The sequence below is a fragment of the Dromiciops gliroides genome, chromosome 5, assembly GCF_019393635.1.
Source record: "Dromiciops gliroides isolate mDroGli1 chromosome 5, mDroGli1.pri, whole genome shotgun sequence".
Lineage (NCBI taxonomy): Eukaryota > Metazoa > Chordata > Mammalia > Microbiotheria > Microbiotheriidae > Dromiciops > Dromiciops gliroides.
The window spans coordinates 201,193,693-201,215,228 of record NC_057865.1 but is presented as its reverse complement, the minus strand read 5'-3'; the positions used below and the strand labels follow the sequence as shown (position 1 = coordinate 201,215,228).

Sequence of the window (21,536 nt, the reverse complement as noted above, 5' to 3'; positions counted from 1 at the left end):
CCTTTCCATCTCCCCAACCAGTATTCTGACTCACTGAGATTGGTTTTCTTATAGATAAAGTTATAAATTTTAGGTGATTTTGAATCTAAAAAGATTCCCTCAGAAAGTTACATTCTCAAAATATAGTTAAAAATAGGGTAAGACTATTCTATTAATCAAATTTTCCTAAAATTTCACCCTTCATTATCTAGTTCAAGAAATATACTTTTTTCATCCATCCATCTATCTGTCTGTCTGTCTGTCTATCTATCTATTTTGTGGGGCAATGAGGGTTAAGTGATTTGCCCGGAGTCACACAGCTAGTAAGTGTCAAGTGTCTGAGACCAAATTTGAACTCAGGGCCTCCTGAATCCAGGGTCGGTGCTTTATCCACTGTGCTACCTAGCTGCCCCCTCTACTTCTCTTTAGTATGTTATAATTTATACATTCTATTCTACTTTAAGAAAGGAAGTTTTTATCATAAAATGGTTCTACGCAAAATTGTGAATTAAGCTGCTTGTTCCCAATCTATTTTATGCAACATTTTCTTCATCTATGTGGTACCTACCTTTCTAACTCATGTGCTATTGTTTGTTTGCTTTTGTTGACCCATATTCCCATTAAAAAGAGCTGCCATAGGGGGCATCGAGGTGGCACAGTGGATAAAGCACTGGCCCTGGATTCAGGAGGACCTTAGTTCAAGTTCGGCCTCAGACACTTGACACTTACTAGCTGTGTGACTCCGGGCAAGTCACTTAACCCTCATTGCCCCACCCACAAAAACCCCCAAAAACAAAACAAAAAAAGAACTGCCATCTCTAATACATGCCTTATTTTAAATTTAATTCAATATTCTAATTTCAAGTGTTACTTGCAATTCAAGGTTGAACTTTAATAATAGAGTACAAAGTATTCTTTCTTATTAAAGGAATAGTATAATGAAGAGTGAGAATAGCACTAGTTAAGGCAGGCTTCTTTTTTGCTTATTTATACTATAATGCCCCCTCTTTCTTCTTCTGTGTGAGACCAATTTATACTGGTCTAGTAGATGATATACTACTATAATTAGACATCACCACTGAAAGAAGATTTAGAAATTATTGCTTTGATCTATAATACTTTTGCCTCTTCTCCTAGAAGACAGTAGGGAGGGGGGCTGTTTTGGTACAGATGGCTAACTGAGGAATTTTCCTTTTTTTTTTTTTAGTCATATAGGTATAATTAATCGTCTTTACCTTACCACACAGAGACTCTGTGTGGAAATAACTAGGGAATGGCTTTTAGGAAGTTAATGATTAATTTTTCTAACATAATTTCAAAATGAAGATTCTACATGCAGATGTAAAATACACCCCACATATTTCAGACATCTGAAAGAAAGACAAGAGAAGGAATACCTGGTCTGGGGAGGGTTTGTGGTTGGTTTGGCTGGAATGAGAAGATTTGAAGTGGTCATCCTCATAGTTGTCAGCCATCAATTTCATGCGATTCTGAGTCTAAAAAGACATACAATATTGTTTAATTTTATTTTTTTAAAATTAATAAAGAATTTAATTTTTTTTCCATTACATGTAAAGATAGTTCTCAACTTTTGTTTATATAAGCTTTACAATTTCAGATTTTTCTCCCTCCCTCCCCTCCCTCCCCCCTCCCCTAGACAGCAGGTCATCTGATATAGGTTATATATATATATATACACACATAATAACATTAATCCTATTTCTGCATTAGTCATGTTATAAGAGAAAAAAATCAGAGCAATGATGGAAAACCTCAAAATAGAAAAAAAAAAACAACAGCATCAAAAACAAAAGAAATAGTATGGTTCATTTAGCATCTATACTACGCAGTTCTTTTTTATTTTTTTTTCCCTGGATTTGGAGATCCTCTTCCATCACAAGTTTCCTGGAACTCTTCTGCGCCATTGCATTGGTGAGAAGAATATAGTCCACACCACAGTAGATCAACACTCAATGTTGATGTTACTGTGTACAATGTTCTTCTAGTTCTGCTCATCTCACTCATCATCAGCCCACGCAAGACCCTCCAGGTTTCTCTGAACTCCTCCTGCTCATCGTTTCTTATAGCACAATACATACAATATTGTTTAGATAAAATTCCTATGGCATGATAAAGTAAAATTCAGAAGCTTTTAAAGAATCTCATTAGAGCTTGACAATAACATTAAGAGAATAAATTCAGCAAAGGGTTTTGTGAATATACATTAAACATAAGACAAATAAGAGATACCTAAATTGGGTAGGGAAATTGATAAGATATTTTTATTGAATTTTTTTTTCTGCATCTTTATGCCTAAATAATTTCCCATAGGGTTCCCTTGTCTTATAAGAAGGGGAATTGGAATGTTGAGTGACCTTGAGAGGTTAATCAACTTAAACCCCAAATTAAAGTAGCATAAAAATACTTTTGTAAGGAGATAAGCAAAATTTACAATTTACAATTATGCAATATTGTAAGGAACGAAGGCCATTTAGGACAATTCAGATTGAGTAGTCTGTACTAAAACGGATTAGATAGTAACATTAAGATGTTACTATGGGAAATATTTTAAGACTTACAGATTTGTGCATATTTTTGTACCACCTTTTCCTTATTCTAGTAAGAAAGTATCTTAGAGATGGAACATTTTTTCTTAATGCATTTTAAACTGTTATAGATCTTGAGGTGCTGGACATGTACCCATCTTCAAGGCTGCGGTCTTGGGTGACATTCTGTGATATCTAGGCCATTATAGACAATTTTTCTTTCATGTGTTGCTACATGATACATAGAAAGTATATTGCAAAGCAAGTCTTGGAAAAAGGGAGGGAAATGGACTTGTCTAGAAGGTTTGTAAAGGGGAAGAAAACATCTGTATTTCATTCATTTGGCTAAGAAAGCTTTCCACATCAATTTAATAAGAATGTGCCAACAACAATAGCTTTTCTTTGTCATTTTTTTAAAGAATGTAAAAGAGTTTATCTTTAATACTTGGTATTTGAAGAAACAAATACTCATGAAGGAATTCTGAATCCCATTTTTAAAGAATATAAAATACTTCTTATATATACACACAGGCAGATCTTAATGGAAATGCTAATAAGAACAGAGGGATCTAGACAAAAATAAGTTATTGGAATCAAGTAAGAAGACGGAGAGGTTCTCAAAAGATGAGGCAGTGAGGTAGAAGAGAAAGATGGTGTCCATAGGAGTCAGTACTGGTTCTGTGTTCAAATTGCAGGTTGGCCACTTTGTGCATTGCCTTGGACAAGTCATTTAACCTCTACCAGTTTCAGTATCCCCATTTACAAAATGAGCTAGCTATACTATATAGTCTCTAAGGTCCTTTCCAGTTCTAAATTATGATCTTGTGTTCTCCTCTTTCCATTTCTAAAATGCTCTGCTCAAAGGTGAGCTTGAGAATATTCAAAATGTACTTTTACTGTTATGAGAAACTTTATTGTCCTGGATATTTTATCACTTGAAACGTGATCTTATTTAGATTGATCAGTTTTAGTCTTTTTTAATTCCACGAAAGGAAAGATAACCTCAAAAGTGGTGGTGGTGGTGGGGGAAGACCTTCAAATATAGATAAAAGGAAATTTGAATAACACAAGACTATTCTGTACCCATGGGAAAATGTATGAGGAAATGGAATAATGTGTTCCAAAGAGCAAGGGAACTCAAGAAACAATTCAAGATGACCTACCCTGCAAATCTGAGCCTAATCATTAATAAAAAAAGATACATATTTAATATAAAAAGAGGCATTCAAAACATTCCTAGAAAGAAACCAGACCTGAAGAAATTATTTGCTTCTCAAACACTCCAGACAACAGAAACACAAGAAGGGTAAACATAAGAAGGATAAATGAATTCAGTAACCAAGGATGACAACAACACAATGATAACAAAGAGAACACCAAGAGATTTTTTTTTTTCCCCTAAATAAACAAGAAGAGACAAGAGTGAAAGTAGAAGTCAAATAGAAATGGTGGAGAAACAGGATTGAAACATCATGGACACTGCTTACAGGTGAATCAATTTTTTTTTTTTTTGAGGATTAGATTGCAAAATGGAAGGGCACCTAAAAAGGGGGAGGGGAGTTAGAAAATCGAGGGCAACATGTGATATGCCCTAATAAAGCCAAAGGCTAAGGAAGAGAATGGAAAACAACTCTTGTAATCTTTCAGGAAGAAGAGCACTTAGAAGAAAATGGGTGAGGAGACAAAGGAGGAGACAGAAAAAGGAGGGAAATGGGAGAAATGGTGGGAGGGGGGACCACTGATGAATATGCATATGGGATAAGAGTTAATATATAAGGGAATGTTGGGGACTCTTACAATGAGTACAATTTGTAGGACTTTGATGTTGCCATAATAATGCCTCAAGAGAAGAGAAATCAACTCAGGGTAGGAGGGAAGAGAGAGGAAACCAACAGAAGAGTGGGAGGGCACAGTCCCAGGGAAGAGATTTTTGAGGCAAATAGGGGAAAAAAATGATCAAATAGAGGCCAAAGGTCAATAATGACTTGCACAATAAGAGTCAGAGGAAGAATACTAAACACAGGGCAATATCCTCTCTATCATCTGGAAAAATTGGTATTTCCAAGATTTAAACAAATACAAAAAAGGAGCTACAGGAAGATGTACAAAATAATAACAGAAACTGTTTAGAAGGAACTCAAAATAGATAGCTTAGGAGCTTTAATTTCATGAGAAATGTAAAGAATAAGGGACTAAAGTATAAGGGCCATGCATCAAAGAATAAAAGTCTAGCAGAGACAGAAAGGGAAAATAAATAATGAAGAGAATGAAAGAAAGAATCTGTTTTTAGAAAAAGGTACAGAAAATGAATTAAGACGCTAACAGAAAAAACAAACTGAAGAGGACAGGAAGGGGGATTTTACTTGACTATTTAACTGAGAGGAGAGAAAGGAGAAGAATTAAATAACTGGATAAAAGCAATAAATGAACAAAATGAAGTAAAGCTCCAAAACCAGGGAAAGGTACAATAGATAGATGGGGTAGTTTTTAGGGTAAGGGGAAAATAGCCAGTGGGAATAGGGCTACCTTAAAATAGATTAAAGTATAATAACTGAATATGTTGTGTTTATAGTGAAAGAGGAAAATCCTAATTTGGAGGGGAAAAATCCCAAGACAATATTGCCGAAAAATGGAAGAAAATATTAACCCATCTCTCAACTTTAGATGTGAAGGATTAAACATCCAATAAAATGAAAGAGAATGACAGATAGACAGGGGAAGAAACCCCCCCAGCATTTTTGTTCACAAGAAACATATTAAAAAATAAGATGTACACAAAGTAAAAATAAGCAACTGAAAAAATTACTATGCATTAGATGAATCCAAAAGGGCAGGAGTTGCAATTATGTTTTCAAATAAAGCAAAAATACTCAAAATATAAAAAGCATAAACAAGGAAATATTGTGTTGAAAGGAACCATAAACAAACCAATATCAGTAGTAAACTTATATGCTCTAAATCCCTTAGTACTTAAATTCACAAAGGAAATATTAACTGAATTACAAGAATACATACATGGTAACATAATAATGGTAGGAGATTTCAATGTCCCTCTCTTGGTTTTGGATGAGTCCAACAGAAAGATGAACAAAAGGGCAAATTAGAATTGGAAAAAAACATCATAGGAAAACCACTCTGGCAGCTAAGTGGAAGATATACTAGAGTAAGGAGAAACTTGAGGCAGGAAGATCAACCAAAGACTTACTGTCAATATTGTGGGAATGAGGTGATGAGAGCCTGAATCAAAGTAGTAACTGTATCAGTTGAGATACGGGGACATATAAGAGATGTAAAAGTAAAAATTGACGTATTTTGAAAACAAATTGGCTATAAAGAGTGAAAGAGTGTGAGGTCAAGGATACCACCTAGGTTGTGAGCCTGAGTGACTGGGAGAATGGTGGTGTCCTCAACAGGAATAGAGAATTGATAATAAGAGAGGATTAGGGGGAAAAGATAATGATTTCTGTTTTGGCCATGTTGAATCTGAGATATGCAAAAGGTAGGTGGTGATGTGAGACTGCCGCTCAAGAAAGAGGTTAGAGCTGGATTAGGTAAATATATGCATAAAGATGATAATTGATACAATGGGAGCTGGCAAGATTGACAAGTGAGATGGCAAAGAAGAGAGCCCAAGATACGGCCTTGGGGAACACTTGTAGTTAGTGGGGCTGACCTGTATGAAGATTCAAGAAGGGAGACTGGGGCAGCTAGGTGGCACAGTGGATAGAGCACCGGCCCTGGAGTCAGGAGTACCTGGGTTCAGGTCCGGCCTCAGACACTTAACACTTACTAGCTGTGTGACCCTGAGCGAGTCACTTAACCCCAATTGCCTCACTAAAAAAAAAAAAAAAAAAAAAATTAAAAAAAAAAAGGGAGACTGAGAAGTAGTCAGACATATAGAAGGAGAATTTAGAAGAGGGTAATCAAAAGCTGCAGAGGTCAATAAAGATTTTAGAAAAGTGTTTTATAAACCTCAACAGACCATTAATAATATTAATAAATGTTAATCAGGTAAGCATCCATCAAGGTTTCCTTCTGATTCCTTCTGTGCTATAGAAGTGAGCCTTGGTTCAAAAACGAACACAATAATAATAATAATAGATAGTGACTTGTTTGTCTTTATCCAGAACTCCCTTATAACCTTTTTTTTTAGTGAGGCAATTGGGGTTAAGTGACTTGCCCAAGGTCACACAGCTAGTAAGTGTTAAGTGTCTGAGGCCGGATTTGAACTCAGGTACTCCTGATTCCAGGGCCGGCGCTCTATCCACTGCGCCACCTAGCTGCCCCCCCCTTATAACCTTTAATGTTTTCCCCAGTGACTTTAATGGAGCTCCTTTATATGTACACTGAGGATTAACATAGCTTATTTAAGAGAGTAAGCAGAATCAGAAATTTTAGGATGCAGATTTTTTTTTAGTAAAAATGAAAAAAAAAGCATAAACAATTGTTCTTCAACATTTGTGGGGGTGAATGTGAAAAACCACAAATAACTAAGCCACTATTTTTAGTAACTCTGATCATATTTAACACACAAATCAAGTAAAACAACACAGTGCACCCATAAAAAGTTGCAGTTTCTATATGAGAGAAATTAATATCTCACACACCATGCAGAGTCTTTACAGACCCAGGTGTAGCTGTAGCAACTGCTTCAGGGAGGATTTCCTTCTCTTAGGAAAAACACAAGATAATGAAGGAAATTATGTGACTGACTCTGGAAGATAGAGAGACAAAGAGGAGGTATTTCCAAAGAGTGCGTATAGCCTGTGGTTCTTTAGCACAGTAAAACTTTTTACAAAATTTAACTGTTTATAATAAATTTATGGATGTACACTTATAGTAGTAAACTATAAAACAGATGAGTAATATACAGTATTTATACATTTATAACTTACTAATGTTTTTAGGTTTCTTTACATATACATGTCATATGTGATTTTTGCAGTATGCTGCAAATCTCCAAAAATTTCCATTTAATTATCAGTAGTCAACCCGCAAATAACCAAAACAGTGAATGTGAAGCCCATGAATGTCAGAGGATTACTTTATTGTAATGCTTTTCAGAAACTTAACTAAGACTAAAATGTAATCAATTGATAATATGTAAAACAAAGTAGTAGACAGGAATGAACATAAATAGATCCTACTACTTTGTTTCTAGAGTAATAATATTACATTATCCACAGAATCAAAGTACATTAAAGGAATAATAATACCAACAACGAGCATTTATACAGCATTGTAAGGTTTACAATGTACTTTACATATTATCAATTGATTACAGTTGATAATAGCTTTTGATCACCATTAACTTTATAAACCAATATATACTCATTTAGTTTTATGAGAAAAGGTCACAATTGCTGGTCTTTCTATCATTTATTTAAAATACCTAGAGAGTAATTTTTTATCATCATCCTCCTCCTCATCATGAATTGGAGATGATAAAGGCACTACGTTAGATGTTAAGGTGTTTATCCTAAAGAGAATATGCTTCTTGTGCAAAGCTAACTTTCTATCATGTAGATCTGGTACTTCCTTATAACATCAAAGGTACATGCTACAACAACTCTGAATTTAAGAGGATAGTAAGTAGTCTTTAATTTATTGCTCCCTTCAACTATTTATCAAAATGAAGACAAACTCAGAATTTATAAACCAACATTTTTATTCAAGAGTTCTTATTTTACTGTACTTGAATGCTTGTTTTTTTTTTGGCAAAGTCACTGGACCTAACGGGCAGAATCCCCTATTCAACAAGTCCAATATGGTTTGTTTTGGAATTTAGGTACAAATACTAAATGCCAGAGCTACAAAGTCATTTTTAAGTGAAGTCATGAACGTAGGATTCCTGAATATTAAATATCTAGAAAGCCAGAGGAGTTGTTCCTTTGTCATTTTTTTTTTTTTTGGTCTTTCCTATAGTCATTTGATTTGAAGTTCACCAAAACAGACTGAGGTAGAGGCTTCATTTCACATCACTACCACAGTCACCACATCACCCTGTCCACCCCTTCTTATAAATCTAAAACAACTTCTCAAATTCAATTTAATAATCTTTGCAAACTATATCTATTTTCCAAGAATATTAAAAAATTCATGGTGTGAATAAACCAGAAAATGTGAGGTCATGTTTTCTGGATCCAATAATGACAGCTATACATAAACAGATTTTAAACAGAAGGTCGAAATAAAATGTTAGGTTAAAATTCCTCTACACCTCGGAGAAGAAAGTTGTCTTACTTATGACTTCATCTGGAAATAAGAGTTTAATGCAAAAATGCTATTTTCAAGGACTTTGTCACAACAAACTTTAGCTATAATTTCCCCCTCTGTTAAGGATCCCCCAACGAACCTTAAATTGTTATTCCTCATTTTTAAAAGGTTCAGTAATTTCTCTTTTAATCAAAAGTAAATTATTTTCCCTTTCTTTCTCTTTTTAAACTGAAGTTAAATATTTAGGCAGTAAAAAAAGTTAAGAGTTCTCATCTGCTCTGATCACAGACATCCCCAAGTATGTGAAACAGCTAACAAGGATTTAGGAAGAGGAATCCCAAGAAACTTTAAGACACACAGAAATAATGTGATCCAGAAAGAATGTATACTATAATTTTATGCTCCTGGTTTTTTTCCCTATAGTTAGAAAATGAGATAGAAGAAAATTTTGACAAAAAAAATGCAGGTACAACCTTCAAACTGAAAGTCATGCTTAGCTTAGAATATCAGACAGCTGAAAAATAGTTTAATTGCTTCTGCCCGTAACAAAAGCTACATGCCAGTAATAACACATAGAACACCTATTTTCATCTACTACTAGTAAAGTAGTAGATACAAATATTTTGAACTCTGACCTTACTTTGGAATTGAAAGAACTTACTACCAAGAACAAAACTAGTCAGAAGACTTCCATTATCGACAGTATGTTATCTTATGAAAGCTTTTCAGAGATAAGGCACAATGGGAAAGCACCAGGAGGAAAGGTGACAAAGAACAGCTTGATTGTTAACAACCATTACATTGAACAAAGGCTAAAATGAAGAAAACCTGATTATTACATACTAGACTAGTAAGTTTTGCTGCAATAGTGGCATATCACCAACTCCCTGACAGTCTGACAGTTTCTTTCTTTCTTTTTTCTTTTTTCGTGGGGCAGTGAGGGTTAAGTGACTTGCCCAGGGTCACACAGCTAGTAAGTGTCAAGTGTCTGAGGCCGAACTTGAACTCAGGTCCTCCTGAATCCAGGGCTGCTGCTTTATCCACTACACCACCTAGTTGCCCCCAGTCTAACAGTTTCAAGACAAGTTCTCAAATTTTGGGGGTTATTTGAATTTTGGTGGTCAATTCAGGTCTAAAAGTAGTAGAGACTGGAGAGATGAAAACAGCATTTTAGTTTTTCCAAGCATTCACCTTTGACTATGGTGACATCATATCCCTAATTCTAAAGGCCAAAAAGGAAAGGTTATATGGCTCAGAGTAGTTTATGGATTTGCCACAGTTTTAGATTATATGGAATATCAAATAGATTATGTTATTATATATAGATTCAGTGCATATTTATCAAATGTGCACTTACTGATTAATTGACAAGTCTGTCCATTCCCTTCTCATATTTCCCTCAGATGTCCTTGATATTTGTGTTTAGCTTATTCTCATACAAATTTTGTAGAGATGGGAAGATGAAGATATGGATCATATCTTGGGGTTAAGAATAAGGTCAAGATTAAAAAAAAAAAAAGTATTGGCATTCTTCCTTCTTTCAAATACCCCGAGAAGCAGTCCCTCAATGTCCTTAAAATTATGTCACCTCCAGCACAATTCTCCTCTATGTATACTTGATCTAGATCAGTTTCTCTTCTAATCTTGGTTTCATTTAGTATAGATTCTGAGGACTGAGATATTAGAATATGATAAAGTGGCTCACCAGAAACTGATAGGGCAAAGAGTTTGTTTTTAAAATCATAGGATTGGCACAGTGGATAGAGTACTGGCCCTGGAATCAGGAGGACCTGAGTTCAAATCCAGAAATAAACATGCTAGCTGTGTGACCTGGGCATGTCACTTAACTTTGACTGCCTCAAAAAAAAAAAAAATCAGAGAACCATAGATTTAGAGTAGAAAGGGACTAGAGGCCAGTAACTTTATCTTACAAATGAGGGAAATAGAGACAGAGTTTTTACTACGAGGAGGATTGGGATTTAAGAATATTTCAAAGGACTAACCTATGTCAATTGATGGTGTACTTTTTATTTTTTTAATCCATAAGATTATGAAAATAGGTTAATTTTTTTATCTAGAAGTAAAATGATATATATTTTTTGCTTGTCAATTGATGTGCCTGGTCCTCTAGTGTTATGATTTTCTCAGAGTCATACAGTTATCAAGTATCTTTTCTATTTTATTTTGTTTTTAACCAATGCGTTGCTCTTTTTGGTTTTCCCTTTCCCACATGATCACTGTGTTTAAGTGGATTATTTAAAAAGTTTAATTTTGTAATCTTCCCTTTTCCTCCATTGTTTCTTAATGTTTTAGAGTTAAAAAATTACTTACATGAGTTAAACTTGCTTAGGAAAGTGCAATAATCCAAATTTGTTCCTTTATCCATTTCAAATTTTTATATCAATCATTTGTTTAAATAGGGCAGGCTGGAAACACCTTGATTGTATGCAATCTCTTCATTTAAATTTTATTCTTTTATTTTAACAATTACAGTTCTGAGCATTTTTATATAGCTCTCAAAAATATAATAAAGTCTTCTTTTTAAAAAATGATACCTAAGTATGGCAGCTTTGTTGTTTAATCATTTCAGTTGTGTTGGACTCTTTTTGACACCATTATAGTTCATCTTAGATACTGGAGTGGTTTGCCATTTCCTTCTCCAGCTCATTTAATAAATGGGGAAACTAAGGCAAACAGGGTTAAGTGACTTGCCCAGAATCACACAGCTAGTAAGTATGAGAGGCCATATTTGAATTCAGAAAGATGCCTTCCTGACTTCAGGCCCAGCATTCTATCCATTGCACCACCAAGCTGCCCAAGTATGGTAGCACTATAAGCTTATTTTGAAGAATATTTCAGTACATTGGGGTGCCTACCCTTAAGACAAACTTTGTTAAAAAAAAAAAAACTGTGGATATTTTTTCTATCTGTTACAACAGAATTCTATGCAGTTGTTAATAATATAGTTGATGCGTGTAATAATCACTACTCATCTTTAGTGGTTGTTTTACTATTTGAACAATCACTTAGGAATTTTACTCAATACATCAACTAATAATTTAATTGCTCTTGCTGAAGGTCTTAGCACTGATATACTATTTTAAGTCAAGTTAAACATTCAGGACAGTTCTTCAAAAATGGGTCTAGGGGCAGCTAGGTGGCACAGTGGATAGAGCACCGGCCCTGGAGTCAGGAGTACCTGAGTTCAAATCCGGCCTCAGACACTTAACACTTACTAGCTGTGTGACCCTGGGCAAGTCACTTAACCCCAATTGCCTAACTAAAATAATAATAAAAAAAAAAGCGAGTATGCTCTAAAAAAATGGGTCTATTAGGCCAATCCTTAAGACAAATGGGACTGGGTTAAAAATGGAGGAGATAGGGGCAGTTAGGTGGTGCAGTGGATAAAGCACCAGCCCTGGATTTAGGAGGACCTGAGTTCAAATTTGGCTTCAAACACTTGGCACTTACTAGCTGTGTGACCCTGGGCAAGTCACTTAACCCTCATTGCCCCACAAAAAACAAACACAAAACAAACAAATGGAGGAGATCTATAACAGCAGAATAGCTGAGCTCTTATACAACTACTCTAGGAAGAATGATAAAACAGGACCAGACTGAGTAATGATCAAAAGAAATCCAAGGTGAAAAGACAATTAAGTGTATTTTGGGATAAGCCCAAGTCCATTCGACTTCATTCCCCACCTGGTTATATTTCTTTCTTTCTTTTTGGTGAGGGGCAATGGGGGTTAAGTGACTTGCTCAGGGTCCCCCAGCTAGTAAGGGTCATGTGTCTGAGGCCGGACTTGAACTCAGGTCCTCCTGAATCCAGGGTCAGTGCTTTATCCACTGTGCTACCTGAAATTGGCCCAGACACTATCATGTTGGGATTATAATCAATTTTCTTAATATAAATACTGATTTCTTTGACAATTTCCTCATATCTCTTCTGGCTGTAGGGGGCCTCAGGGGAATCTATTTTATTGATAGCAGTAGTCTGTTTGCCTATTATTTGAGATATCAGCTTCATATTCACTAAAACCAGCAGCTTATGCTTTTATCAGAGATGACAACTCATTAAAAGAGAGTGGAAAAGTTGAGTGGGGGAGGTGCTGGGGCAGGGTAAAACCCAGATAGTTCGAAATATAACCAGGAGGGGCAGCTAGGTGGCACAGTGGACCTGAGGACCTGAGTTCAAATCCGGCCTCAGACACTTGACACTTACTAGCTGGGGGACCCTGAGCAAGTCACTTAACCCTCATTGCCCCTCTCCAGCTCTAAATTTATGATCCTATTGAGGAAATAATGGTACTTCATTCCCTTTGGCTCCAAGCATCAAAGGGTCTAGATCAAAATTTATTTTTGAGGTGAACAGGGAATAACAATCATCTCATTCAAGACGACAGTAAAAACAGATATGATTAAAAGATGAACAGGGAGGTGGAGCTGTGAACTGATCCAACCATTCTGGAGAGCAATTTGGAATTATGCCCAAAGGGCTATATAGCTGTGTATACCCTTTGACCTAGCAATACCACTTTTGGGTCTTTTTCCCAAAGAGATCATAAAAAAGGGAAAAGGCCCACATGTACAAAAATATTTATAGCTGCTCTTTTTGTGGTGGCAAGGAATTGGAAATTGAGGGGTTGCCCATCAATTGGGGAATGGCTAAATAAGTTGTGGTATAAGAATGTAATGGAATACTATTGTGCTATAAGAAACGATGAGCAGGAGGAGTTCAGAGAAACCTGGAAGGACTTGCATGAGTGAGATGAGCAGAACCAGGAGAACATTGTACAAAGTATCAACAACATTGTATGTTGATCAACTGTGATAGATCTGATTCTTCTCAGCGATACAATGGTCCAAGATAGTTCCAAAGGACCCATGAAGGAAAATGCTCTCCAAATCCAGAAAAATAAGAACTGTGCAATCTAGATGCAGATTGAAATATACTACCTCTATTGTTTTTGTTTGTTGTTTTTCTTTTTTGAGGTTTTTCCTTTTTACTCTGATCCTTCTTTCACAGCATGACTAATGCAGAAATATGTTTAATGTGATTGTACATATATAACCTATATCAGATTACTTGCTGTCTTGGGGAGGGTAGGAGAAAAATTTGAAACTAGAAATCTTATAAAAAACAAATGTTGAAAACTATCTCTACATATAACTGGAAAATAATAAAATACTTTTATGAAAAAAAGATAAACAGGGAAACTACATTATGCTTAAAGACACTGTAGACAATACATCAAATATAAATACTATATATGTTGTGGATGGGGTAACATCTGAATACTTAAAGGAAAAGTTAATTGATTTACAGGGAGAAATAGAGTAGAATTATAATACCTGGAAACTTCAATGTAGATTTTATATATATATATATATATATATATATATATATATATATATATATATAATGCATAATATATAAAAATATGTTATACATACACACATGTATATATGGATATGTATTTATCTGTATAATCCAATAAAAGCTAAACAAGAAAGTTAAAAAACAATATAATTTTGGAAGAGTCAGATATGATACATTTTTGACAATTAGTTAATCAGAATCAAAGCAGTATATGTATTTCTCAGGTGTGGATAGGACACTGTATTCAGGCAAATAACCTTAAAAAATAAATGCAAAAGAGCAGAAATAATGAGCTCATCCCTTGTTAACCACAACACAATACAAATTTTATCTAATAAAAGTATTTTATTATAATTATTTTAACAATAAAGAAAAATCCTAAGAAAAATTTTAACTTAAAGATCATTTTGAAAACACATAATTTCGTAAAAGAAAAGTTTAACAATAAGACAACATACCAAGACTTTTGGGATACGGCCAAAGTAATCCTTAGGGAAAATTTTACATCTCTAAACACTTTCATCAGTAAAAGAAGAAAGAAAAGATGAATTGGACATGTAATTTTTTTTTAAAGCAACAAATAAAACCCCCACTAAACACTAAATTAAAAATTCAGAAAATTAAAATACCCATTAAATAGGATAGGAACAAACAGAACTTTCCTTCATATAATAAAAATTATTTAGTTGTGCATGGTGGAACACATCTTTAATTCCTGCTACCTTCACACCTTTAAAATAAACTACTGGGGGAGGTTGAGACTAGTGGGTTGTCTGAGTTCAAAAATTTTGAGCTACACTACGGCTAAAGCTCAAGTTTGGCACTAATAAAGTGAGTTACCAGAAGTGAAGAATCACCAGGTTGCTGACAAAGGGGGTAAACCAAGGCTGACGGGAAAAATGGAGCAGGTAAGAATACTTTCTTCTTCTTTTTTTAATTAATAAAGTATTTTATTTTTTTCTCGTTACATGTAAAGATAGTTCTCAACTTTTGTTTATACAAGCTTTACAATTTCAGATTTTTCTCCCTCCCTCCCCTCCCTCCCCTAGACAGCAGGTAATCTGATATAGGTTTATATATATATATATATATATACACACACATATAATTAACATTAATCCTAAGAATACTTTCTTAAGAATCAGCACTGGGAAAGGATTCATGAAGGGCCATTGTAATTCCAGTATGAGAGTTAGAGATTGAGTCTAAAAAAAAATAGTATCTTCTTAACACCAAGAGCCAGCATTATGTGTAGTAGAGAAACACCAGAGACCTTTCTATTAAGATCAAGAATAAAACAAGGAAATCCATTAATACCACTGCTATTTGACAGTATTCTAAAATGCTACCTATACCAATAAGATAAGAAAAAGAAATGAGAAGAAACAAAATTGTTTTCTACAGATAATATAATGGTCTCCTTCTTAGAGAACCTTAATGAGTTAACTAAAAAACGAACTGAATCAATTTAGAGCCTCGGCAAAGTAGCAGCATATAAAATAAATCCATACAAATGTAAGCCTTTCCATATATGACCAAAACTTACCAGCAAGAGATAAAAAGAGAAATTCCTTTTAAAGTAACTACTGAATTTAGAGATCACCTACTGAGGCACACATAGGAAATATATGAATACAAAATACTTCTTATAGAAATACAGACCTAAAAAAATTGCAGAAATATTAATTGTTCATGGCAAGGCCATGCCAATAAAATAAAAATAACAATTATACCTAAATTAATTTATTTACTCAAAGCCACAGCAACTAAAGGATTACCTTAAGGAGTAAGAAGCAATTCCAGATCTCAAACTATACCACAAAGCAGAAATCATCAAAACTATTTACATTGGTTAAAAAATAGAAAAGTTGATCAGTGGAATAGCTTAGGTACATAATAAATGCATTAATTTTTTTGTTGTTTGGTCATTTCAGTTGCGTTAGACTGTTTGTGCCTCCCTTTTCTTGGCGGGGGAGCACAGTTCTTGGCAGAAATACTGAAGTGGTTTGTCATTTCCTTCCCTAGCTCCTTTTATAGATTAGGAAACTGAAGCAAACAGTGTTAAGTGACTTGTCCAGGGTCACACAGTTAGTAAGTGTCTAAGGACAGATTTGAACTCAGGAAGCTCGGTCTTCCTGATTCCAAGCCCAGTCCTATATCAACTGTACCACTTAGCTGCTCTAATTAAATTTTTTTTTTTTTTTTTGGTGAGGCACTTGGGGTTAAGTGATGCCCAGGGTCACACAGCTTGTAAGGTTTAAGTGTCTGAGGCCGGATTTGAACTCAGGTACTCCTGACTCCAGAACCAGTGCTCTATCCACTGTGCCATCTAGCTGCCCCTTCTAATTAATTTTTAACATTGACTATCTTCATTAGTTTAAAGTAGCTCAATGAAGGGCATGTGCGAGAGAGTATGACTTCAATGCTAAGAACAAGGTAGGTAAGGTGACTTGCAAACCAGTCTTTTTCTGTTTCACTTATACTTAATAGGATCTATAGTCCAAGGACAACTAGTATAGGAAACAATGATATAAATCATGAAATCCTGACAAAGAGAAAGAAGCTGAGAAAGAGAAGGTCAGAGACAGTAGCAGGAAACATATACTGATTTATTTGAATCTAGGAGATTGTAGAGAGATTGGGTAATCCCAATCAAAACCTTATAATTCCTCAGGGCATCATAAAAATCAACAGCATGATAACAGAAGGGACAAATCAAGTCTGATGCTAGGTAAAGAGGAAAGGAAGAATTATATAAAAACCCTGAAGAAGTATATTCAAATATCCAGAATTGAAAGACAGAGGGAAGAGATGGAAGAGCTGATTCCACATTTTCTTGCTTCTCAACCTCAGGACTTCAATTATTCTAATCAAGAAGAATTAATCTAAACTTAATTTATTTCTCTGTGGAATTCAGAAGAGAGTTGGGATACAGGATAAAGAGGATTTCTGTTTTATCTCAAGATACAGAAATTACTGCTTTCATAAAGAAAACATTTCTAAAAAGTGCTGCAAACAATACGTACACTTGTTTTCTCCCTTCCTTTCATTCTCCTTCCCCCATCACAAGAATTAGTAATTAATACAAATGTGGTATCCTGGATTAGGTAACGGAAGAATAGACCAAAATTTTATCTATCAAAATATGGAGATTTGTAGAATTTTAATGAGGAGACTGAGTCTTGGAGAGGTCAGTGACTTGTCCCAAACTACATTACTTACTGACAGAACTAGGATAAGAACACATTTCCCCTGAAAACATGTCAATCTGCCAATAAACTACAATTTCTAAAGTGCCAATATGTACCAGTCATTGGGCTAGGTATTTGGAATACAAATATAGATGAGCTGATAAGAGATACAGGAAAAGATCTTTAAAAAAATAGCTTGTTAATAAAATTGTCTTGACAAAGAATTGTGCAGTGTTCTCTATTTCTAGATTTTTGGTTGTGATTTTCCCTCTTCCTTTTCAATTTTGATAATATTGTTTTCTTTCATTTAGTGGTGTATCAATTTTAATCAAAAGATAAAAAAAAAGAAAATACGTATAAAAAACAACTGATCCTGAAAAGAACTATAAGGGATATGTAAGAATCATCAGACTATCTGAAAATTGCAACTAACCCCCCCCCCCCAACACCTGGATGCCATATTTCAAAAAATCATAAATGAAAAATGTCTAAACATAACAAAATGGGAAAGCAAAAATGAAACTGGAAAGAATTCACTAGTCACCTCCTGAAAGAAACCCCTAAATGGATATTTTCAGCAATATCATAAGCAAAATCCAAAGCTACCAAGTCAAAGAACAAAACAAAACAAAATAAAGTAAGGAGCTGGAAATAAAAGGTTCAAATACCAAGGAATCACAGGATCACACAAGACATGGTTGCTTCTACTATAAATCAGAAAAGAATTAGAGTACTGTCTTCCACAAGGGTCTTCCTGAAGTAGTGATATCAATGTTGGGCAAACTGACTTCTGTTCAGGCAACTGTCTTGGCAGAAATCCAAGACCTATATATTTCTCTGTCTCTTTCCTGAGCTCGTCTTCCATCATGAATTGTTTAAGGGACATTTTGAACTGGATATCTTGTAGCTATGTCAAACTCAACATATCCAAAACAGACCTCACTATTTTCCCCCTCAAGTACATTCCTCTTTCAACCTCCTTAAGGGTACCCTTATCCTTCCAGTCACCTAAATTCACAATCTCTGTGCAATTTTCAACTCACTCACCCACCACATCCAATCAATTATCAAACCTTGTTGTCTCTATCTCTACATCTCTTGCTTATGTCTCCTGTTCTCCATTCACACAGATGCCACCCTACTACTACCTGGACTACTGCAACATACTTCTAATTGGTCTCCCTGTCTCTAATCTCTCCATGTTTCAATCTATCTTTCACTTATCTGCTAATATCATTTTCTTAAATCATGGGTCAAATCATGTGACATACATACACTTCTCTACTGAATAAATTCTAGTGGGTCCCTATTAAAAACATGATCAAATATGAACTTTCCTGTTTGGCATTCATATCTTTTTCACAATCTGGTCACTTCCTCCATTATATAGGATCAAATGAACTAATATTAAGTTCTTCACAAATCTTAAAGTGTTATATAAATACTAGCTATCATTATTATTACCTTCTAGTCTTCTTACATGTTACACATATTGACTAACTCTGCAATATAGTGATACTGGTCTACTTTCTGTTTAGTACACTTGATCCTCCTTGTATTGGCTGTTCCCCATGAATTCTGCTTCTCAGAATTGGAGGGTGGAACATTAAACATTAAATTCTGCTTTCCTTTAGATAGGTTTCACAATCCTTTGGGTAATTCCATTTTCCATTGGCATCTCCTGCTTGGCTTATAATCCATGGAAAGCCATGCCTTAATGCTGAGTATTGACTGGTGGCTACCTCACCCTTCCCTCTTCAGCTTCCTTTTTTTTTTTTTTAAAGAATTTTTTTGTTTTGTTGGTTTTTGTGGTTGTTGTTGTTGAGGCAATTGGGGTTAAGTGACTTGCCCAGGGTCACATAGCTAGTTAGTGTTAAATGTCTGAGACCAGATTTGAACTCAAGTCCTCCTGAATCCAGGACTGGTGCTCTATCCACTGCACCACCTAGCTGCCCCATCAGCTTCCTTATGTGTGTTTTCTTCCATTAGGTTGTAAGCTCCTTAGCTCTTTTTCTTATTTGTATTTTCTCATTTCGTATCCAGCCTTTAGCACAATATGTGGCACTTAATAAATGCTTACTGAATTGAACTGAATTAAATGAACTCCCAAAGGAAAACAACAGGACTAGAAAGATTTATAAATGAATTCTATTAAACATTTAAAGAACAATTAATTCCAATACTACATAAACTGGAAAAAATAGGTAAAGAAAGGGTTATCCTATCTAATTCTTTCTATGATACAAATGTGGTTTTAATTCCTAATCTGAGGGAATCAAAACAGAGAAAGAAAACTATGGACTATTATCTCTAAGGAATATTGAAGCAAAAATTATAAATATTACAAAGTACCCTACAGCAACACATGACAAAGATTATATACACTATGACCCGGTTGATTTTATACCAGGAATACACTGGTTCAATATCAGGAAAACTATAAACATAATTTACCATATTAATAACAAGAACAACAAAAATCATAAAATTAAATCAAGATGTGCAGTAAAAACTTTTGACAAGATACAACACTAATTCCTATTAAAATTACTTCAAAAGTATAGGAATAAATATAAAACCAAGAGCTAGGATTATCTTTAATGGAGATAGCCTAGATTCTAATAAGCTCAGGAGTAAAGTAAAGATGTCCATTATCATCATTACTATTCATTATAGAGTTCAAAATGCTATCTACAGCAATAAGACAAGAAGAAATAAGCATAAGGAAAGAGGAAATAAAACTACTGATTTTTGCTGATGATATGATGGTTTACTTAGAGAACCTTAGAGAGTCAACTGAAAATTTTAAACCACTAAGAACTTGAATAGAAATGCAGAATATTAAAAAAAACCCTACATGATTAATATTTCTGTATATCATCAACAAAATCTAGTAGTAAGAGATAAAGAGAAATTAATTTTAAATTACTTCTAAATATATAAAATATTTGAAAGTCTACCTGCCAAAATACAGATGGGAATTATATGAACACAATTACAAAACATTCCTCACACAAATAAAGACAAATCTAAATAATAGGAGAAATACTGTCAGGGCCAGGCCAAGCCACTATAATAAACTTGACAATGTTGCCTAAAATGATTTAATTATTCAGTACCACACTAATCAAACTATCAAAGGATGACTTGAGAGAGCTAGAAAAAAAATAATAACAAAATTCATGTGGAGTTATTTATTTATTTATTTAATTATTTAGTGAGGCAATTGGGGTTAAGTGACTTGCCCAGGGTCACACAGCTAGCGTTAAGTGTCTGAGGTCGGATTTGAACTCAGGTACTCCTGACTCCAGGGCCGGTGCTCTATCCACTGCGCCACCTAGCTGCCCCGAGTTATAGATTTTTAAAAATCATGGGAATTAAGTTTTAAACATGGGAAAAGAAATGGCCTATCAATACCAGATCTCAAACTATACCACAAACCGCTATTCATTAAAACAGTTTGATATTGGGTAAGAAATAGAGAGGTTGATCAATGGAACAGATTAGGTACACACTATACAGAAGCAAATGAGCACAGTAAGCTAGTGTTTGATAAATCCAAAGGTCCCAGCTATTGGGGGTAAAAACTCACTATCTGATAAAAACCACTGGGAAAACTGGGAAACAGTCTGGCAGAAACCCAGATAGAGACCAGCATCTCACACCATAAACCAAGGTAAACTATAAATGGATACATGACTTAGATTTAAAAGGTAACATTTAAAAAAAATCAGTGAAGGATAAAAGAAATTATCTCTCATATGTAAGGATAAAGAAAGAGTTCATGACCAAACAAGATAGAGGATCATATGAAGTAAAATAGTTAATTTTATTTATATAAAATTTAAGTTTTTGCACAAACAAAACCAATGCAGCTAAAATGAGAAGAAAAGTAGAAAACTGGGGGAAAAAATCTTTGCAGCAGCTTTCTACAATATAGGTCTCATTTCTAAGATAAGAACAAAAGATGTTTCCCAAATGATAGTCAAAAATATAAATAAGCAGTTTTCATAAGAAATCTATGCAATAAAGAAATATTCATATGAAAAGAAATGCTGTTAAGTCACCAAAAATTAGAGGAATGCAAATTAAAACAATTCTGAGGTTTCACTGCACACCTGTTATTGTCAAAGTTGACAAAATAAGAAAATGACAAATGCTGGAGGGCTTGTGGGACAACAGGTATTTTAAGGGAACTCTGAACTGGTCCAGTCATTCTGT

At 34.6% G+C, this 21,536-nt stretch overlaps 1 protein-coding gene across 1 annotated transcript in view; it reads right to left on the bottom strand.

The window, feature by feature from the left end:
- The window catches only part of ERC1 (ELKS/RAB6-interacting/CAST family member 1), a 313,654-nt gene that overhangs the window by 58,219 nt on the left and 233,899 nt on the right, over window positions 1-21,536 (bottom strand). Inside the window, exon 14 of the mRNA XM_043966008.1 lies at window positions 1,377-1,475. Within this exon, the coding sequence (XP_043821943.1) occupies window positions 1,377-1,475 (99 nt within the window). The remainder of the gene's footprint in view (window positions 1-1,376; window positions 1,476-21,536) is intronic.